At 47.3% G+C, this 19,570-nt stretch overlaps 1 protein-coding gene across 6 annotated transcripts in view; it reads right to left on the bottom strand.

Moving 5' to 3' along the window:
• Positions 1-19,570, bottom strand: part of ARHGEF6 (Rac/Cdc42 guanine nucleotide exchange factor 6) — a 49,234-nt gene that overhangs the window by 14,165 nt on the left and 15,499 nt on the right. For 5 of the 6 annotated variants that reach the window (XM_006035657.3, XM_025191859.1, XM_014525693.2 and 2 more), the window contains 11 exons: positions 18,575-18,702; positions 17,995-18,196; positions 14,857-14,927; positions 13,142-13,236; positions 11,153-11,248; positions 9,117-9,239; positions 7,251-7,389; positions 4,860-4,919; positions 2,467-2,613; positions 1,122-1,208; positions 35-113 (listed from right to left, as the gene is read on the bottom strand). In XM_006035657.3, the coding sequence (XP_006035719.1) occupies positions 35-113; positions 1,122-1,208; positions 2,467-2,613; positions 4,860-4,919; positions 7,251-7,389; positions 9,117-9,239; positions 11,153-11,248; positions 13,142-13,236; positions 14,857-14,927; positions 17,995-18,196; positions 18,575-18,702 (1,227 nt within the window). The remainder of the gene's footprint in view (positions 1-34; positions 114-1,121; positions 1,209-2,466; positions 2,614-4,859; positions 4,920-7,250; positions 7,390-9,116; positions 9,240-11,152; positions 11,249-13,141; positions 13,237-14,856; positions 14,928-17,994; positions 18,197-18,574; positions 18,703-19,570) is intronic. The other variant, XM_025191858.1, reaches the window with a different exon arrangement.

The raw sequence follows: 19,570 nt of genomic DNA, 5'->3' as shown, positions 1-19,570 counted from the left end.
TACCCTAAGCAGGAAATGTAGAAAATGTATTCACCTGTGATTTCAAAGGCGTGGTCATTCCCTTCGCATTCTTCTAATTTTGTGAGTGTCATTCCTGTTAATGGCAGTTTTCCCTACAAAAGGGGCTGAGAACAATTCAGAGTCTACATGTGTCTCCAAAATCATGTTCTATCAGTCTGGTTGATTCCACCTCTCTCATGAATTGCCATCAATGATCCCTGAAGGCTGATTCAGAAAACAGGAACAGATTCCTCTTGAGTTTTATGGATGTAAATGTCCCTGTCCTTAGCACACCAGACCAAAAGGTCTAGCCCCAAAGGGGCCCCCCATGCTAACTTAATACTACCTGGCTCTTTTTACAGGGCATGGCATTTTCCCTCACAAAAGCACTTCTACAAAGGAGATAAGTGTTACCAATTTCATTAGCTTCTTAGGGAAGACTACTGCATCCTGCCCATCTTGCTGTAGGAACTGTCCACTTCATCTCATTCTAAATCTCAGTTAGGAAAACAAAGCCAAAGACAAATCCTTTGTAATCTCTGTTACACTACTCTTGTACATGTCTGCTTTGGGTGTGATTTTAGCACAAGATCCTTCCTTTCCTGGGAATTACTTAATGTTTCCAGGAAGTTAAAGGGAATAGGACCCAAACAGAATTACTTCAACCACTTAGAAATGTAGCAAGTGCCAGTACATGCATTGTTTGAGGCATCTCATATAATGGAAATTATTAGAAAGCCCACAGCTAAAAGCCTATTTTAGCCAGGCTTTATTGATATGGAGATGGCTAACATCACTGACAGTCAGTTTGAAATTTCTATTTGAGTGCAAAATTCCAGGGCCTGTCAGAATTCACCGCCCATACACTAAAACACTGGCTGAGGACTATCCAAGCATAAGAAAGCTAGATTTTTTTTTTTTTAACTCAAGAGCTTGTACCCTTGTGGAAACTGTTTCATGACTCTGAAGGACAAAAATGTTTGTAGTTAGCACGCTGGCATGCACAGTGTGCTAGACTTCTCTGTTTCCTGGCTGTGGGGTATTAACACCACAACAGAGAGGTTTCAGAAAGCAAGAGGACTGAATCTGATTACAGATGACTTAAAATTAAATAACTTTACCTGATAAATGAACCCACTCATCCGAGGGCTTGCAGATAACATTAGGAGAACATTTGAAAACAACAAGAAATACCGCTCTTCTTTCTCCTGAAGTGAAAAGATAAGAATTTGCTTAAGTCCCACTTAACATTGCAGGACACTTTCCTCAGAGGGCTGAGTACGTTGGGCCCAGTACACATGTAATAGAAATCAATGGTAATGCTCCTACTGATTTTTAAGGGGACCAGAATCAAGCCTTTTATCTGAAAGCTAATTTTAATTCTTTGGAGGTTGCAAACCCTCAGACATACATCCTCCTAAGCATTAATTTAGATGGCAGTGAAGGATGCCCATTTTCTGAGTAAATACTCAATCAAAACCTGTAAGAGTTGCTTTCATAACACATTTGTCAAATATGTCAAACCATACACATGCATAATTATATGCAGTATAAACATATTAAAGGAGGCTATCAGTTCTTGCTCTCTTATTTAAAAAGCAAGGGTAAAAAAAAAAATCTATCCAACTTCCAGTCATTGCAATAGGCATTGTGTACCTGTGGCTCCAAAATATTAATACACTTCCTTTTCTAAATAATCCAGCAAAAGAATTGCTTCAATGGTTTGGAATGCCTATAACGGTTTATTGCATGGGGCAACCCAAATTATGCTAAAGCACTACAAACTAAAAGTCCTCGTGCAGAGTTTTGGCTGGGTCAGGTACCATAATGTGTGAGCACTTCCACCCACAGTCACGGGGCTGCTCGTGTAATAAGAAGTACATGCCTAGTGAGTCTACTGGCAAACTCCTTTCGCACGGTAGTGAGAGACGTACAAGGACCACGTTTAGTCCTACAGTACAGGAATTGCTTTAAACTTTTCCAAATTCAGCCAGCTCTGGAATGGCACTTGCCAGCTATTAAACAGCACACAGCAATTCTGTACACCATATGAAGCTACTTTAACCTTCAGCCTAGGAGCTGAAAGATATAACCTTTCAAATAGGTGGATTTAAGAAACTTTTGTTTTTCCGATTAAGTAATGAAAAACGCTGCTTGTTTAATGATGCTAAAATCTCTGGTTGAACAAGAAAAGCAACTCCTAGAGAGCTTGATCCTACGTGGCATTGAGCATTCAAGACTGACTCCAGTGAACAATTAAGCACATGCTTGACTTTAAGTACATGAGGAGCCCAATTGATTTGTGTGATTAAAGCTAAGCAGCTGCATTAGTGCTCTGGTGGACTGAGGCCAGATTACTCCGTATCCTGCACAGTCAAGCCTGAAATAAAGAGATTTTGGGACCTGGGAATTCTTTGAACATTTCAGCATGCAGCAAAAAGGGCTATTGCCATTTGAAGGGCTTACCTCGCTTCCCCCGCACTGAACCATGACATGGGACATATAGATTACATTTCCCATAGTCTTTATGTCCTCTCCTTCCCAGCCCTGAATTGATTCTGAAAGGATCTGTAATTCAAGCTGTTTCCTCTTCCTCAGCTCCTGGCATTGTGACTGCAAAGCCAATATTGCAGAAAAGATTTGGTTAAAAATAGAACAGAAAAACTCTAAAATCAAACCTGTTCTGCCCTAGCTAAGAAAGCCTTTCTGGCAATGCTCTTATCAGTTTGTTGGCTACAGTTAAAGCATGAACACATCACAAGAAAAATTTGGCTCTAGCTGTTCAGTTTTTATCCCAGTAGAGAACAGGCCACAACCGGAGAATTCAGCAAGAAGATCAATAGCATTATTCACTTTTGTACAGTTAGGCAAGATTGTCATTAAATTCACACAAGCAAAATGTCTAAAATTTGTTTTATTCTGCTAGGTTTGTAAATTATCAAAGTGCTGTGACTTTAACAAGGCCCATTCAAAAATGGAACTAGGGAGAAGAAGAGAGGCACCGTGGCATAGGTTTTGGATCAAGCCTTGAGTCCTGAAGTCTCTCTTTAGTATTTACACAGACAAACTTCCCTGCAAGTTACTGGGGGTGCTCTGAGAGCAAGGACTACTGGTTATTGCCCTAAAAGCTCACTAGGAACTGGATTCAAATTCAGTTGAAGCAGGGGAAAAACGCTAGAGCGCCAAACCTCGATTCGGGCCTCCTGCTGGACCAAATTCTGATTCAATGGGTGCGTCTATACTACTTAAAACAAGTACTAAATGACTGCACAGTATCAACTGCACAGTCAGGAGCACATGCAGACATGCCCAGTTATTACTCCGTTTTGAACTCGGGATTTGGTCCAGTTCTGTACAGGCTGTTCACACACCATGACACTGTGGCTGGAGAGGAGGCATTTTGGCTGCACCCTGGGTACATGCCCTGTTTTTAAAGCAGAGCACAGCAGTTTCTTTTTGGTTAGCAAATTTTATTCTAAATGTCCTATGGTTCTGGGTCCCTGGAGCAAGCACATGTAGAGCCTGCTTATGTTTGTTGCAGTCTCTGTAAATGAAACCATTGTGCATCACATAGCTCTTCTACTCTTTGGAAGCTACAGATAGCATTTGCATTGCTTTCTGAGGTCCACGCTGTGTGGCTGGAAGCATCTGCTTTACTGATCCCAACACCATGAAGTTAAACATGCATGTCTGATGACACAATTGAATTCTTTGACCATCTAATTTCAATTGCACAGTGAACCACTTCAGACATACAGGAATTACATTATACTGATCAATAAGACCCTGTCCTGAGATACAGGATACGGGACTTGACCAAATACAGAAGCAGCTCAACTACTGATCTCCATCAGCTAGCAGCAGTTCTAAAGATTCATGCCACTTCGCAGTTGGTTTAACTGAATATTCCTGAATTATCTACCAGAGTGAATACAAACCAAGATGAGTTTCTAAGTAAATGTAACACCATCTCCCTTTCCTGTTTTCTATGAACTTTCTTCTTCCTCAGCCTTTCAACTGCAATGTTAAGCACTAAAAGTTAACAGCTCCTGTGTTAAGGAAGGAAGCTGGACCACATCTGGAGTGATTATAGCAAAAGGTATTCAGTAGCTGAAAAGAGACAGAACATAACTTTCTTCAGAACTGAGTAATAAACCTTCCCCCTGTTAAACGGTCACTGCATGGAAGGTTTTTCCCCCCTTCTCTTGTTGCAAAAGGGTTTTAAAGGATATGAGTAATTGAAAACAATTAATCAAAATGTTTGCTACTGCATCTGCAACAAACAGTTTATTGTTGATTGCACAGATAAGAGACCCACAGACAGCAGTTTAGTAGCTTCTCTACTCATTGCCATTGTTACACAGTGTTATAAATATTGCGATGTATCAGAGTCTGAGCCAAAGGCCACTGGAAAGACTCCCATTCAAATATGTCTCTCTGTTAGCATTGGCAGAGGAGTCAAATGCAAGCGTTTAACCTTTCATAGTTCATTTTAATGAGTAATGCATTGTACCTGAGTTGCTCTTCACATACATAACTGTATAAAAGTAAAGGAGATGAAAGAAACCCCCCACCCACACGTGGCTTCCTTAGGTGGCATGCCACTAAAATAAGAGTTACTTAATATAGTTAAGTTATGATACTGCAGGGATCACAAAATCTTGAGAGCCACACGCAGCCATTGGAACATGCTACCAGATGGGGGCAAGCCAGGCTTGGAACTTAAAATAAAAATCTTCATAACCCATGTTTTCCACTCCAAAAGACCTTCTCACAAGGAGACAAATGTCAGGCTTGACTCACTCTTTGTGAAACGCAGCACAGAAATGGAGCACTCTATTTTGAGAATCGCCACCTACCACAAGAGACTTGAAGGATGTGACTGTTTTCAAAACCTCTTCGTGATCTGGATGCGCCTCCTAGTGAAGGTAGAAATCACCGAGTTAGTCATGAACTGCAGCAGCATTTGGAAGTGCAGAATTGGATATGCAACTATATACCCCAGTTTTGTATACCGATGCACGTTACACTGGAATCCAGCACGGGCAGACAGGCAGCTATTCTAGGGATGCTACATGCTTAAGTGGCTATTAATGCACCTCACCACCAGGTGGTAGTTAATAGCCTATTTGGAGTTAGCAAAATAGTCAATTTGGAATGAACATGGACAGTTAACATCTAAACCACCATAACTTATATTGCTGGAGGTTTTATCCCAGATTCTTGAAGCCATCCATCCCTCCCAGAAGTGAGTGGCACTGACCATGGTTTGACCTCTGTTGTGCTGCAGTGCAGGGGACCCTGCTGGGCAAAGCCCTGCTGCTCAGTGCCCACTCTCCAGAAACCCACACTCGCCCATAACTTCAACCATACATGCTCACTGAAGCTGAGTCTTATTAAAAGCCTCACCACCACATTCACCGCATAGAAGTCAGCAGACAGCTGACCCACATATGACTGATCCCCACTGCTCTTCTCACTGTGGTTAGGGCACTGGCCACAACAGCTGAGAGGGGTATGCGTAGCAGATAGCAGAGATTAGGGGAGTATTTCTCTTTTGCTGTCTTTAGCCCAGTCCCCTGTACTAGGAATACCACCCCATTCAAGTGCTTTGGGATGGTTTTAGGGTGTTTTCCTCCTGTAAACAAACCTCCAGGTGCCCATGTAGAGAGCTGAATTTTGGATATCAAGTCTGTATAATATGTGATCTCCCTGGGAGTTAATCTGCCCCCAGAGTCTTGACTAAAACATAGTCCCTTGCTCCTCTGCTTCTGACAACACCTGCTGGTTTTTGCTGAGGACGGTTTTCCAAGTGGACGTGCGGGGAATGCAGAGCTAGACAAACACACCGATGCGTATCTTAGCAGGCCTTCAGAGCCAGGTGCATTTTTGGCCTTTCTCAGATGCCAGATTTCACAGTGAGCAGGACCCAGCTTCCACCAGCTCCTGTGCTCTGGGCCACACAGAATCACAGACAATGAGGGTGGGAAGGGACCTCAGGAGGTCACATCTAGTCCAACCCCCTGCTCCAAGCAGGACCAGCACCAACTGCACCATCCCAGCCAAGGCTTTGTGTAGCCGGGTCTTAAAAGTCTCTGAGAATGGAGATTCCACCTCTCTGGGCAGCCTCTTCCCATGCTTTACTACCCCCCCCTAGGGAGAAAGTTGTCCTAATATCTAACCTAAATTTCCTTTGCTGCAACTTGAGATGTAGGATGCTGCAAAATTGCAGCAAAGCCTCTGGCACTTTATGGACCCACACAGTGCTGCACCACATGGGACAGCAGCAATGGTGCACAGCTGGCAGAGCCCTCCCCACCCCACATGGGGAAGGTCTCCTGAGAAGAGGCCTGCAGCCGGGACGCTGCAAGGTGCACACGCACCCCCGCAGTCCCTGCCAGCAGCAAGCAGCAGAAGTGGGAGAAGTCAGATATAGCCTTGGACTGCGGTACTGGGAGCAGTGGCCTCTGGTGGCCATGAGTAACAACTGCAATCAAAGCATCCTTTCTTCACTGTCCAGGATGCAAGAGAGGGACCCAGGGAAGGCAACTATTAACCTCAGGACTAGCCCGCACAAAGCAGGGTGATGAAAAAGCTGCTGCCCTCCCCTGCAGGCTTGTGGGCAGCTACCACCCTCTTTGCCACAGCATCCTCTCTCTGTTGCAAGGTCTTGCAGCAAGCAGGAGGCAGCTGGAGGGGGGCACTTGGAACAGCTGATGCATTAAATCTCCACTTGGGCTACAGAGCAGGGGCTGTGATCTAGACTGCTCTTGCCTCACATCTGAAGCACATCAAAAGCAGAATGGTTAAACCATGCACTGCAAGTTAACCTGGGCTCCAGCCCTCTCCCCGCTCCCTGCCATACTCTTACACAGAAACTTCTGGCCTGGACTCACAGGTCCTGGTGCTCCAGCTGGCTGCCTGGCAGGGGATGCATGTTACAACCCGAGCTCAGCTGCAGCTCAGGCGAACCCAAGTTTGCACCAAGAACTCAGGCAAGAGTCACTCATGGGCTGGTAGTCCTCCAATGCCTTCCCACCTACGGGGCAGGCAGCTGACACACAGGCATCATAATGATCCCCTACCTCAGCAGGGTGCACAACAAGGAATATATGAAGGATTGGGGGAGACAGAAATTGGGCTGCCAGTGTCCAGACAGAAGAGGTCCAAGGCCCCTACTATTCTAAGTTCCCTGGCCTAGCAGCACAGTTCTGGGTGCACAGGGCCTGGCTGGCCCATGTCTCACGTACCTCCATGTGCCGTTCCAGCTCCTGGAGAACGGTAACGTATTTATCCAGCCTCACGAACGGCTTGCTGAGGCTTGTGGTCAAAATCAGAATCCCTGAGTTGGGTGCGCCCTGGTTCTCCATAAACTTCTCCAGTTCATCGCTATAAAAGAGACAACAACAAGCAGCAGACTTCACCAGCCGCTCAGGGCTGAGCATCACTCACTCCCATGCTCCTGCCACGACTCCGGCTTGCATCTGAGCTGCACTCTGTTCCCACAGAACTCCAGCTTCTCCCAGATCTGCCAGTTGCTGGACACAGGGTGGGCCAGAGACTCGGCCTGGCTTTCGCAACGGAGCCAGGACATAACTCTCTAGCAAGCTCCTGAAGGTGACTGTGCCTCAGGAATCTCTGGAGCACCGCAGGCCTGTCTGGGCTGGGCTGGGCACTTGCACCCCAGGAAGAAGCAGCCGGCTCCCTGGCTGGTGCACTTGGTCAGCTCTACAGCCTGTTTTGCAGAGGGAGGGATCTACGGCCCTCAAGAGTGACATGAGCCCTAGAGGCACTGCAGGGAGGCAGTGGAAGTGGTGCCCATGCTGCTTCCCTACTGTGGCTGGCCCCTGTATGAGATGCCTGCCATGGAGATATCTCTACTACAATAAAATCATCTCTACTACAATAAAAGATATCATCTGTACTACGAGTCCTGATTGCCATGGAGAGAGATCCTAGTACTCTCCTCCCTGCTAGGGCCCAGATAACAGCAGGCCCAATAAGAAGCAGCAGTATCTGCTCACATGATGTGGCACCTGGGCTCTGTTCTTACAAGCTGCAGTGGGACAGCAGGCCCAGTTGTGCTGCGGCTCTGTCTAGCTCTGAGGCCAGCAGCTGGCTGGTGCGCTCTCCTGGAGTTTGGTAAATGGGCCTCTTAATCACCTTGCTGAATAACACACTGGGGGGAGAAGGAGGTTTCTGTATTTAGAGAACATGCAACGCTTGCGCAGCTTTGGTTTGTAATGCTCTGGGAAGCGCACTTTGAGATGCAATCAGCACGCTCGCTAAAATAGTTTTAAAAGGGCTCCGGCTAATGAGGTGAAAGACAGAGTCATTTACAAAAGCCCCGATTTTCATCAGGCTAAATTAAAAACACACTTCAGGAGATAAGCACTTTGCTGGCCTCCCATTACAAACATACTAGAATTACACAGCAGAGCGGAGGCAGCAGCTCACACCAGTGAAGCGAGCAGTCTCCACAGCTCTCCCGTATGCCCTACAGCTACAGCTCGTTCAGGAGACGCTCCCTGACGGAGGGCATTGCCATGATCTCTGCAATGGTTTACAGAGCAAGCCGAGCAGTCATTCTGTAGGACTACAGCTCTGTTACAGCAATAGATGCCGTCTTTTCCAAAGCAACTGCCTGTACCTCCCTTCCTACACTAGACGTCTGGTCCTAGAAGGTGGTGAGCACTTCAATTAAATCAATGCAAGGAGATGTATCAGGAATCTCACAGGACCGGGACCCTTGTGAGTGAGTGTGTATAGGTGGGGTAGACGTCCATAAGATCTGGACAGGGGTTAATGGGGTCTTCTGCACTCGCACAGGGTTGACCCATGAAGCCAGAGGGGAGCTCTCATCTTCCTAACTGCTCGACTGACCACTCACCACAATCCCTCCATGAGCGGCTGTCCCTGGGTGGCAGGCAGGGAAGCCAGCCAGAGCCATCCCAGAGTCTCCCCCCTCTCCCAGTGTCAGGACTGTTCCCAGAACCTTCCAAGCCCATGGGCAGCACTGGACCCCATTGCCAAGATCCCAGTTGAGGGCTCCCACTGAATTTCAACTTAAATTAGAAAGGGAATGACTTCCTCCCTCATCACGAAATGTTACTCGCCTGTGTTGCGTGAGGACATTGACAGCAGAAGGGTGGTTAGCGCAGTACGTGAGGTACAGGGCTCTGAACTGTGGCATCAAGTGCATAAAACAGCCTCCCACTCTCTGCTGGTTCTCAGGAAGCCTGTAAACATAAACGGGAATGTTTTCAGAGCCTGTTATTTGGAGATGAGGTAACAAGACAGGTCCTCAGACATGACAGAGCAGTAGCGGACGGGCAACGCTGCATCGTAACCTGCTATCAGTGCTGGATGCGGTCCAAACCCAACTCTGCAGGGTGCCTGTCTCACCCACGCAAAACACATTGGTCCATGGGTGCTGGCTCCAACTCAGCAGTTTTGCTGGGATGTGCTAAGCCACCTTAGCTGTGCACATGCTCATTAGCTGAGCTGACACTTGCACGTAGCCTTTGGATCGCTTAACTGCACAGCTAAGTGTGGGATCCAGCTCTGCAGCCCTCTTGCCTGGTGCTTTGGAAAGCACACGGCAGCCTGGGACAACAGAGCACCTGATCTGCGTGGCTCTTGCACCAGCTCTATGCAGGACTCCAGTAGGAGGTGAGAGAGAGAGCGGGGAAAGGAAAGAAGAGCTGGAGCCCAAAAGGACTCAGTACTTTTTCCAGCCTCCAACTTCTCCCTCCCTCTGTTTGGTGCCTTTTTTCTTCTATTTTCTGCCTTTACCAGTGAGGGAATCCATTTCCCTCAGTTTGAGTCCTGGCTCTGCACCACTCACATCACCTACAGGAGCATTTGGGATGGATGCAAAGGATGTAGTTGCGTTTTAAGGCACCCAAGAGAGCTGGACATCAAAGTCCTACTGGCTTCACATTGGGATTTGGGCACTCTCTCTCATAGGCCCCCTTGAAAACCAGCATATGTGGTTTTTAGTTTCCCATTTAGTTTCTCATTATTTCTCTGCAGCTGGGCAGACACATTGCTATTTCTGTTACCTTTCCTAGCCCCCAAAGCACTGACCTTCTCTTGAAGCAAGTTTATGGCAGTAGCTTGGGATTGTAGGACTGATAGAGACCACCAGGGTCACCGGCCCTTGCAGTCACAGGTAGCCATGTCATAGACCCATAAGAACACCCTCTTGGCCTCTCTTGCATATCACAGCCACAAAACGCATCCTAGTGCCTCCTATAAGCTGGGGTCTTTCATACAAAAACCAAATGCCTCAAAAATGACCCTGTGTCAAAGGAAGAAAGCAGGAGAGACCAAGGGTACTGCCAATGCCAACGTCACTGCAGTGACAGGGAGTTTGTTAGGTAAAACATACCTAGATAATCCTAGGAACTGGACCATGCCCCATCCTACAGAGGAAGGGAAATTCTCCCTCTGCCCTGTAACAGCCTTTGCCAATCTGACCTGGTGGAAAATTCCTTCCTGACTCCAACTCCGTGTGAGCAGGACCCCCCCGCCCAGCCAGGCACCCGGGAGGTTTCACAATCCCACCTGGAGCCCCAGGACACCCCGTCAAACACTGACGCTTCAGAGGAAAGTGGAGGGAAAAATAACAGAAGTCAAGTTGTGTTCAAGGGGGTCAAAAAATTATTTCCTGGTCCCTCCAGGCAGCCAGCAGAAGCCCTGACGTGTGAACCAATTAATTAAATGCAAGCTCAGCAAATACTGTAGTTAAACTGGGAGTTCAAGAGGAAGAAGGATGAATGAGAGAAGGAAACAGGGCCCAGAAAGGATTGTCACAATGACCCAGCCTCACCTCCTTCATACAGACAAATGCTAGACTCTTCTGCAAGCTGAACTAGAGCATGTCCTCAGAAAGGGACCAAATTCCCCACAAGATCGCAAGCCTTCCACTCCTCCCTCTGCTGTCAAAGACTACCCCGAGGCTCAACCTCCTGCAGCTACTAGGAAGCCACATCTCACTTTGAGATCCTGCCTGCACCATCAGCAAAATCGAGAAGCCACCTTCCTCAGATGTGAGTAGCCCACACAGCAATCACGCAGTAAGGAAAAAGTTAATAAAAAGAGGCAGGGTAATGATTTATCAAACTCCGTTGCAACAGTGGGAGCTTACTTTGCACATTCTTCCAAGGCTTGATTCAGTGTTTGCTGAAACGTGCAGATCTCCTCAACATTTCCCAGTAAGGATGCGGTATCCGCAGCACTGAGCCTGAAAGAATTAAGGTAATGAAGAACGCTGGTGAGGTGCTTCACCACCGTTTATAACAAATGGTGCTGTCTCTGTAAAACAAGCTCTGCAAATAACCTTTTCAGGGGTGCAGACAATCTAAAGTATTGGTTCCAACAGGCAAACTCATTAACGTAATGAAGTACAAAAATTCACAGTTTGCAAATCCAATTAAAACATCCCAGAGAAAACATTTGCTTGCAGGAATTATCCCAAATTGGATTTTAATCACATGAATCATCTCAGATTGCTAAATTGTCCTAAATGACAGGATTCTTCTGGGGGCAGGGAGGAGGCCGGCGCAGCTATGTGCTCTGGACTGTAGCAGGCCTGCCCTAGGTTGTAGCTCTCCTTGCAGAAGCAGAGCCAGAGATGGCAGCCTCTTCAGGGGATGGATTGTCTTTTAATGCATGCATACCAGGCATGGCACAAACAGGACTGACTCCAGTATGGCTGCTGGAAGCTGCTGTGCAACTCTCAACAGTCAAATTTAAGTACCCTTGGTCTTCTGCCAGTCTTCACCCCCCTCATCACCTTTGCTCCCTCACTCATTTCAGCCTCATTCCTCTTGATACCCTTTACAGTCCTGCAAGCATATCAGACTACTTGCCACATTTGATACATGAGAATAATGTGAGAAAAATCTCACTCTGGACTCTGTGATAAGAATGACACCATCAAGCCATGGGGTATCATGGAGGGAGATCATCCATGGCATCCCAGGACCTGGTCACAGCCAAATACATTGTCTCACACAGATTCTTCTAAAGCTTTGAGGAAGTCAGGCTGCTGTGGGGAAGTTTAGGAGATACTTGGGGAAAAAAAAAGAGGAAATCCTCTCCCACAAAGGGCTTGAGATTCTGCCCTCAAAACTCTCCGAACTGGAAAAAAAGAAAGGCTAAGCAGTTGACCTTGGTGCTTGTGACCCACTGGGATTTCACCATCTTTCTCACACTACAGGCCAGCAGTGATGCACTACCTCCTTGTTCACAACTGCACAACCTCAACAGAGGAGGCAGGACGGAGGTGCTCTGCTAAGTGGAATTATCCAAGCTTTTGTGCTGATTTCAATGTTGCTCTCTGGAACAGATGACTGCAAAACCAAGGCAGGAAGCATAAGATCAAGTGAACGGTGCTGGAGCACATGGAGTCCATTGATGTGCAGACAGCATACAGCTACCTGTGTGTACCACCATTTGGACAAGTCACAAACAAAGGCTTTTCAAAATCCTAAGAGTGTGCCCTCAAACTTATCGACTCTGAACTTTACTCCCCATCAGCTCTTCCCAGGATGAAACCTACTGGCTTACTTCTGCAGCTGACAAGGACTTTCCAGACTTCTCTTTGGCTGCACATGACTGTAGAGTTTTATTTCAGGTAAAACAAGCAAATACTTCAAGCAAATCACCATAGAGATGTTGGGTTGGACTTTTCTAGCTCGCAAGTTCAGAATCAGCAAAAGCCAGGCTAACCATGGCTGATGCATTTCTTAGATCGTAGCCTGGTGAAGAGATCATGTCTGGTGAAGAGATGACTAGGAGTTCCCAGTTGATGGTGAAAAGCCAAAAGAAGGAGCATCGAAAGGGAATAAACAAGCATGAAGTATTCTATAGCTGAGTTTCTGGATTGGTTGAAACAGACATTGCGCCCAAGCTAGAATCCCTCGTCACCCCGGGTATGAACAGAAATTTGGGGAAAATGAAAGTTCAGGATCTGCCAGAAGCTTGGATCTCCTGAGCACACAGAAAACTTATGAAATGTTGCACAAAGACTTCTAAAGAGCTGAAACTATCCCTACGTATTCACAAGTGAAAACATAATAAAGTATGTTAAAAGTTCCAGTGTTCGGTCACTGCAGCTGGACTTGGACCTTACTTGTCATAGGACTGGAGGGGTCTCAAGTATGTTCCAAGAAGTGACTGGAGCTCCTTAGCATAGTCCCGTTCTGTTTCCAGGATATTTTGCAAGACCTAGAGAGAAACAGAAAATTGAGCCGATCTGAGCATTGGCAACTAGCCACATGAATACAATGTCAGCTTCCAGCAGCAGAGAAACCTGGAAACAGATTTTAAACCCACCTCTAACTTATTCATGTCTTAAGACCACGCTAAATTCAAAACCGAGGCTGTGCAATGCAGGCATGTGGATTCAAAATAGGGACTTAATCTTGCAAATCTGAAGTGTCTTTAGGAAAGCTGTAAAAATAAGCCTGTAAGGACAGTTGTTTTTCAAGTGTTCTTCTGTGCTGCTGGCATATCATGTAAAGGCACATTTAAGTCAGGTATATGCCCCCACAGAGGGGCAGATTTCCTGCTTCATTGGCTATCTGCATATGTATGCACATTCCTGTTATGGGTAGGCTGTCACAGTAACAACATACAAGTCAGGTATCTGCATGTGCTTATGAGCACAACAGCTTAACCGCAGCAGCAGGCAGGACCCCGCTGGCTTCAGCACTGTTGCAGCCCAAAGAACGCCTCAGTGCCCATTTCATGGAGCAGCGGTGAACGTGCTCTGGTCCTGCCTCCTGTAGCAGCAGTGTATCCGGACCTGTTGCAGCCTCCCCTTTGTCAGTAAGCAGGAGGAGTCACGCTGCAGATCAAGGGTCAGTGACAGACAAAACTATTTCTATTCTAGACATTTCTGCTGTCTGAACATGGCCTATTTCAGCTTCCACTTGTATAAAATAGAATCTGACATGCCGACAAATGCATTTAACCTCCAGCACCCAGGGATGAGGATGATGTCTACATACAGATATTTTAACTCTCTTTTTGGACTTATTGGGCATGTCTACACGTGCATTTACACCAGCTTAAATTTACTGTGCAATAAGTCACTGCACAATAAGTGGGAATAGGCCAGCATCTATGCATGCAGGTGTTAAAGCGCATTAACACTGTGCGTAGACTGATCTGGGACTAAAGTTAGTCCCAAGTCCACACACAGTGTTACTGCACAGGAAGGTGTCTACAGGTGCGTTACCGAGCAGTAAGTAATTGGGTGTAAATTTGATACCTACATGCTGCAGGTATCAAATTTACACTCAAGTCAGCACAAGTTTCCATATTTACTGCACAGTATAGGTGTGCACATGTAGATGCACACCCATACTGAGCAGTAATTTTGGTTACTGTGCAGTAAATGCGCACATGTAGACGTGCCCATTTTAGATCAAAATTTAATCTGCCTTGCTCTCTTGCAAACTTGATTATCTCCCCACCTTTCAGAAGATGGATAATTACTATTGGAAGAGAAGAACTGGAACAGCAGCATTAAGTTTTTTTAAAATACTAACCTTGCGATGTACTAAACCCCCATCTTTGCTATTTTAACTTTGCTGCCCATTATAAATCACTCACGTATGTAGCATCTCGCATTTGAGTTTTACTGTTTTGACAGCCAAGTAAACGTCTTAATCGAGTACAATCTCAAGAGTCACATTTAAATACTAAAAGCACCAAATCCTCAGCTGTTATAAGTTATCTTAGCTTCAGTGGAGTGACAATGACTTACACCTGGGAGAGAGCTGGGCTAGAAGATTAATGTTCTGCTTAGTAAAACATTTGCTCGGCACTTTAAAAACTTACCACGGGATAATAATTCTTTGTGAGCTGTGCGCTTTCAAGTCCTTTTAATGCTTTGGGAGAAAGGGGCTTATCTGTCAAGAAAAAAAACCCACCATAAATAACTTGTAATGCAGAATTGCCATTATTCCGTCGGATAAAGCCATGCCTATATCTTGTCCGACAGACTGGAAAAGATGCCACGATCACAGAACCAGCAGCCCTATTGTGGAGTTTTTCTAATGAAACCTGAAGCAAAATGAATGTATGCATGAAGCTGACAGCTGTGTGAATCTCCTTAGAATTGCAACGCGGCGACTCTAGAATACTTTTAAGTTTGTTCTGAAATAGTTGGCAACTGTCCCAAAGCTGCAGGGGGCAAGAGGGGACTGGAGCTGGGTTTGGCTCAGTCAGTCTAAAAAAAGTAGATTCCACACGTTTCCAGCTGCAAGGAGTGCCGGAAGCAGGATTTTACTTGGGGCTCATCGCTGATTCACAACTTACATTACACCAACTTTAAAAATAAACTGCAGTCAGTCCTTTGAAAGGTGACAGCTCTCACTGAAATTCAGGGGAATGTGGGCTCCGCTCCTACCTTGCTCACAAATGGGAAGACTCACAGTTCAACATGAAGCACCTCTTCAGCTTTCACCCTTTGCTAAGCTGACATAATAGTTCCTTCTCTGTATATAATTTCCACCCCCCCAGCACACACAGCCATGAATGCACAAAGTCCTTGTCCTATTGTTCTTTTCCCCAGAAGCTCAGCAAGCCAGCCGACGTGCAATAACAAATCACCGTGTGTTCACAAAGGAGGAAACAAGCCTTCCAGAAGGAAGCTGCTCTTAATTTTCCAGTTCCTCGGGAATCACCTCAAGGCTGTGGCATGCCCAGCATCTGCAGGGAGGCACTGTCATTTCAGGCCTTGTTTGTTCTCTCTGCCCAGAAGAACAGGTTTGACAGTACACCTGGTAAAGCTATGCTGGGAAAAGAGTAAAGGTGCTGAACTGAGGCCCAATACTGCAGTCCCTCTGGAGGCCCAGCTCCCATCTCCATCAATGGGAGCTGGGAGCACCCAAGAAGAGCTTGAAATCTGCCACGCAGAGCAGAGAGGGGTATTTTGTCCTGCTTTTCATCTGCAGCCTCTGAGGCGCATAACAGGGGAGAAGCTGATGTGAGTAAATTTAGCTCAGTGGAGACTGCAGCCTGTTGTGCTTTCTAATTATTGTCTTTACAGCATTTCCTGTCTCCTCCGCCCTCCACCGAGGGGCTGTGCACATCACTTAAAGCAGTCGATGAGGCTTTGCTCCACACAGCTAGTCATTATGGCCCAAAAGGTATACTTAGGAGAGAGGGAGAGTGGGAGTGCAGATACTGTCATGTGACTGCAGCACTGGAAAAAGCCAGAGCAGCTTGACTGTGCCGACACAGCTGAGCTGAAATGGTCACAGGACCGACACCGGTCCACCGCTTCGTATTCTCAGGTCGGCTGCCGTGTTCTGTTATTTAGCGATCGTGTGTCATTCTAACCCTGCACCGCTGACTTACAAGCACCTACTGACCTAGGCCACAGGGCCCTTTTCCAAGCTTAGCCCATCCTTAGGCTCCAAGCTCATGAAGCAAACAGGATCCTGATACAGGGTACAGGCAAAGCAAACCGGGCCATTTCTGTGCAGCTCCTGTTTGTGCGCGCTGCAAAACTGCCTGCAGCCTGGCACCAAGAGAGACTGCTCCTTCACTCTGCTCCCTGCAGGAAGGATCCTCCCTCCTCTGCTCAGCAGAGGTCTCTGGCATTGTCCTGTTACTCAAGGTGGGCGCTGGAGGGAGGATAAGGGAGCTACGAGGCTGAAGGTCTGCTGAGCTCCCTGCAGGTCACTGGGAACCTTGGAAAGGCGCCTTCCTATTAATTCATGAAATCATTGCCTGAGTTTGGCCAGCTTTAGGTGAATGGAATTGGCTTTTTTCTCCTGCCCACTTTCTTTCACTGATATAATTAATTGCTCTTTGGTTGTACAAGAAAGCACAAAGACTGCACTGTAAAGTCTTGCAGCAGCCCCCATCTTTCTCTTGTATGGTGGGGAAGAGTGGAAGGACCGATCTTACAGGACTGATCTGTCCTGTTTATGGGCCTGGCTGTGGCTTGGCATGTGTATCTTCCAGGGATATGCTCTGCACATCAGTATGCTCATCAGTAATAAAAAAAAATACATACATGCAGCCTGGAAAGCAGCATGAGCTAGTGGCTGGGACACTGGGGTGCTATTGAGGGGATGGGTTTTGTTTCCAGGTTGGCCATGTTATTTAATCCTGGGCACGTCCCAGCTTCTCTCCACGCCTCTTTCCCCACTCACTCTTTGCCCCTTTGGACTGAAAGCTCGTCATGCCTAGGACTGCATTTATTTACTATAAATACAGTGCCCAGGATCATGGCACGCCGTCTTGGTGACAGCCACGAGGCACTGCTGTAATGACGATAATAAACCTTCACAATGAAAAGACTGAGGTTGTTTTTTGAACAAAATCTGACCATCATTCAATGGCCCCACCAAAGCATTACAAACGGGTACGATGAGTTGTACTGAAACAGGCCTGCCTGGGTTTGTGCTTGTTGCCTACATGGTAAAAACTACATTTCTGAAAAATTTTAAGAGAATTTAAGAGAAAACAGAAGGCTCTTGTTAATGTTGCCTGTAGCTTTGAAGCTCAAGATGCAGCCTGGGTAACCAGACTCTGGGAAGTCAGCCGCATATACGCATAAAAAATGGGAATTGTTCCCTACGGCCACATAGTTATTGCTGGCTTCTCCACCAAGACTGTGGGCACTCATCACGCTGCTCTCAGAAATGGCAGGATCAGTGGAAAACAACAACAAAAGGGCTTTGTGCTTAGAAACGGGGAAGACTAGGTTGCCCTTGATGACACACGAAGGCAACTGCGAAGGAGCGCAGCCCGCTCGTTCCTCCCCCCAGGACCGTGGCCACCTGCAGAGCTTGGGAAGGACGTTTTGCTAGCCCTCTAGTAGCGAGCGATGCAAAGGGCTGAACTCTCTCGGTCTCACCCCATTCATTGCACACGTGAAGAGTACTTATACAAACAGCAGCAATTTCCCAAAGGCACCAGGGTTCAAAGCAACGTAAGGGCGGTTGAAGACAATCTGCTTACCAGCGGACTTGATTTCTCTGACGTAGTTACTGGGGAACCAGCCCGTCTTGCCATTCAAGGTGCCTTCCCACCAGCCCCCTTCTTCAACTCTGGTGACATAGATGATGTCTCCTTTGTTAACCGAGAGCTCGTCTTCGTTGGTCTGCTTAAAATTGAACCGGGCCTTTACCACCAACTGGTGACTGCCATTTTCGGTCATCTCCTAATGAAACACACATCAAAAACAGTTCAGGAGGGAAGGTGGATGACAATGGCCCACAAGGACGCCATGCCTTTGTTGGGGCTGCAACTCCATAGCAATCACCATATCTTATCCTTGTACAAAGCCTTGCATGCGAGGCTGTCAGTGTCCCCTGAAAGCACCGCTTGGGCCTCCCCCACGCCAGGAGAGACTGGTCAGGATTGCGCTGCTCATTTACAGACAGGTATGCCTGTAAATTCCTCAAGATCGCACAGCCACCCAGCTGCAAGACTGGGAGCAGAGCTGAAGACATGGCTTCCCAGTGCCCTGCTCTAGTTGCTGCGATCTCTTTTTGGGCTAGGATGATGACTGCAGCCCTCAGACTCTGACAGACCCTACCACGGGTTTGGACTGCCTCCGCAGCACCCTGGACTTTCTCGAAGCTGTTCCGTTGAAGCTGGCCTGGGAGCTGCCGGCTGCCGAGCTAGGAGAGGACACACCTGAGCATGGCCCTGCCAGCGGCCGATCTGCGGAAACAAGAACAAAAGCTGCACTGTAATCCGTGCTCTGCAAAACGATCTCCTTTGCATCCTAATGAAGAGGGAAAAATGCAGAGAACTGGAATGGCCAGGAACACAAAGAGCACGTGCACACGGGGAGTAACGACGACCCGCTGACCCACGCTGGCTTCCCGTGGGGGGGGACACAGTGCCTTTCTGCGGCACAAGTTAAGCTGCTTCTGAAGTGGAGCGTGCTAACCCACTCCTAGGATGTCTCTGCTGCAGGCACAGAGTCGACTGCACTGCAGCAGAGAGAAAACCAAGCTGGGTGAGGAGCTGGGCACACTAACCCCAACTCTGCTCCGTGCTGCTATGGCTCGAGTGCCGCAGCTCGCACAGGTATCGACGCTGAGGTCACTTCTGTAAAACCAGGCTGGAAGAGAGCTCCTTCACTGTGAATTCACACCCCAGCTGTTTCACAATAGTTTCCTTGTGCAGACAAGCTCTTACTGGCTCAGCGTGAGCAGCTGAATGCTGCCCTACGTTATTTTGATTATCGTTAATGGATGGCTGCCATTAACCATGTCAATAAACAGCTTACAACGTGCTATACTTATGAGAATAAAGTCTAAGGCTCTTGCCCTCAAGCGGCTCGCTGCAACCCACGGACCGACACCCCCACCCACCGAGAGGGAGCTTCTGCCTCCATTCAAACCACTGCTGTTACTTTCAAAGCAGAAAGGAAAACTCTCGCTGCTTCCTGGCTACTGGGTCCCACTGCAGAAGAACAGTCAGATCGTGAGACTCGGCAAAGCCGTCATCTGCGACTGAGAAGGCAGGCGTGCTAATTCTGGCAGAGCAGGGGGACCGGAGGGCTTGCTCTCTCGGCTCTCTC

This window comes from Alligator sinensis, unplaced genomic scaffold (genome assembly GCF_000455745.1).
Source record: "Alligator sinensis unplaced genomic scaffold, ASM45574v1 scaffold1584_2, whole genome shotgun sequence".
In the NCBI taxonomy this organism is placed as follows: Eukaryota; Metazoa; Chordata; order Crocodylia; family Alligatoridae; genus Alligator; species Alligator sinensis.
This window is presented reverse-complemented; position numbering and strand designations above follow the sequence as displayed.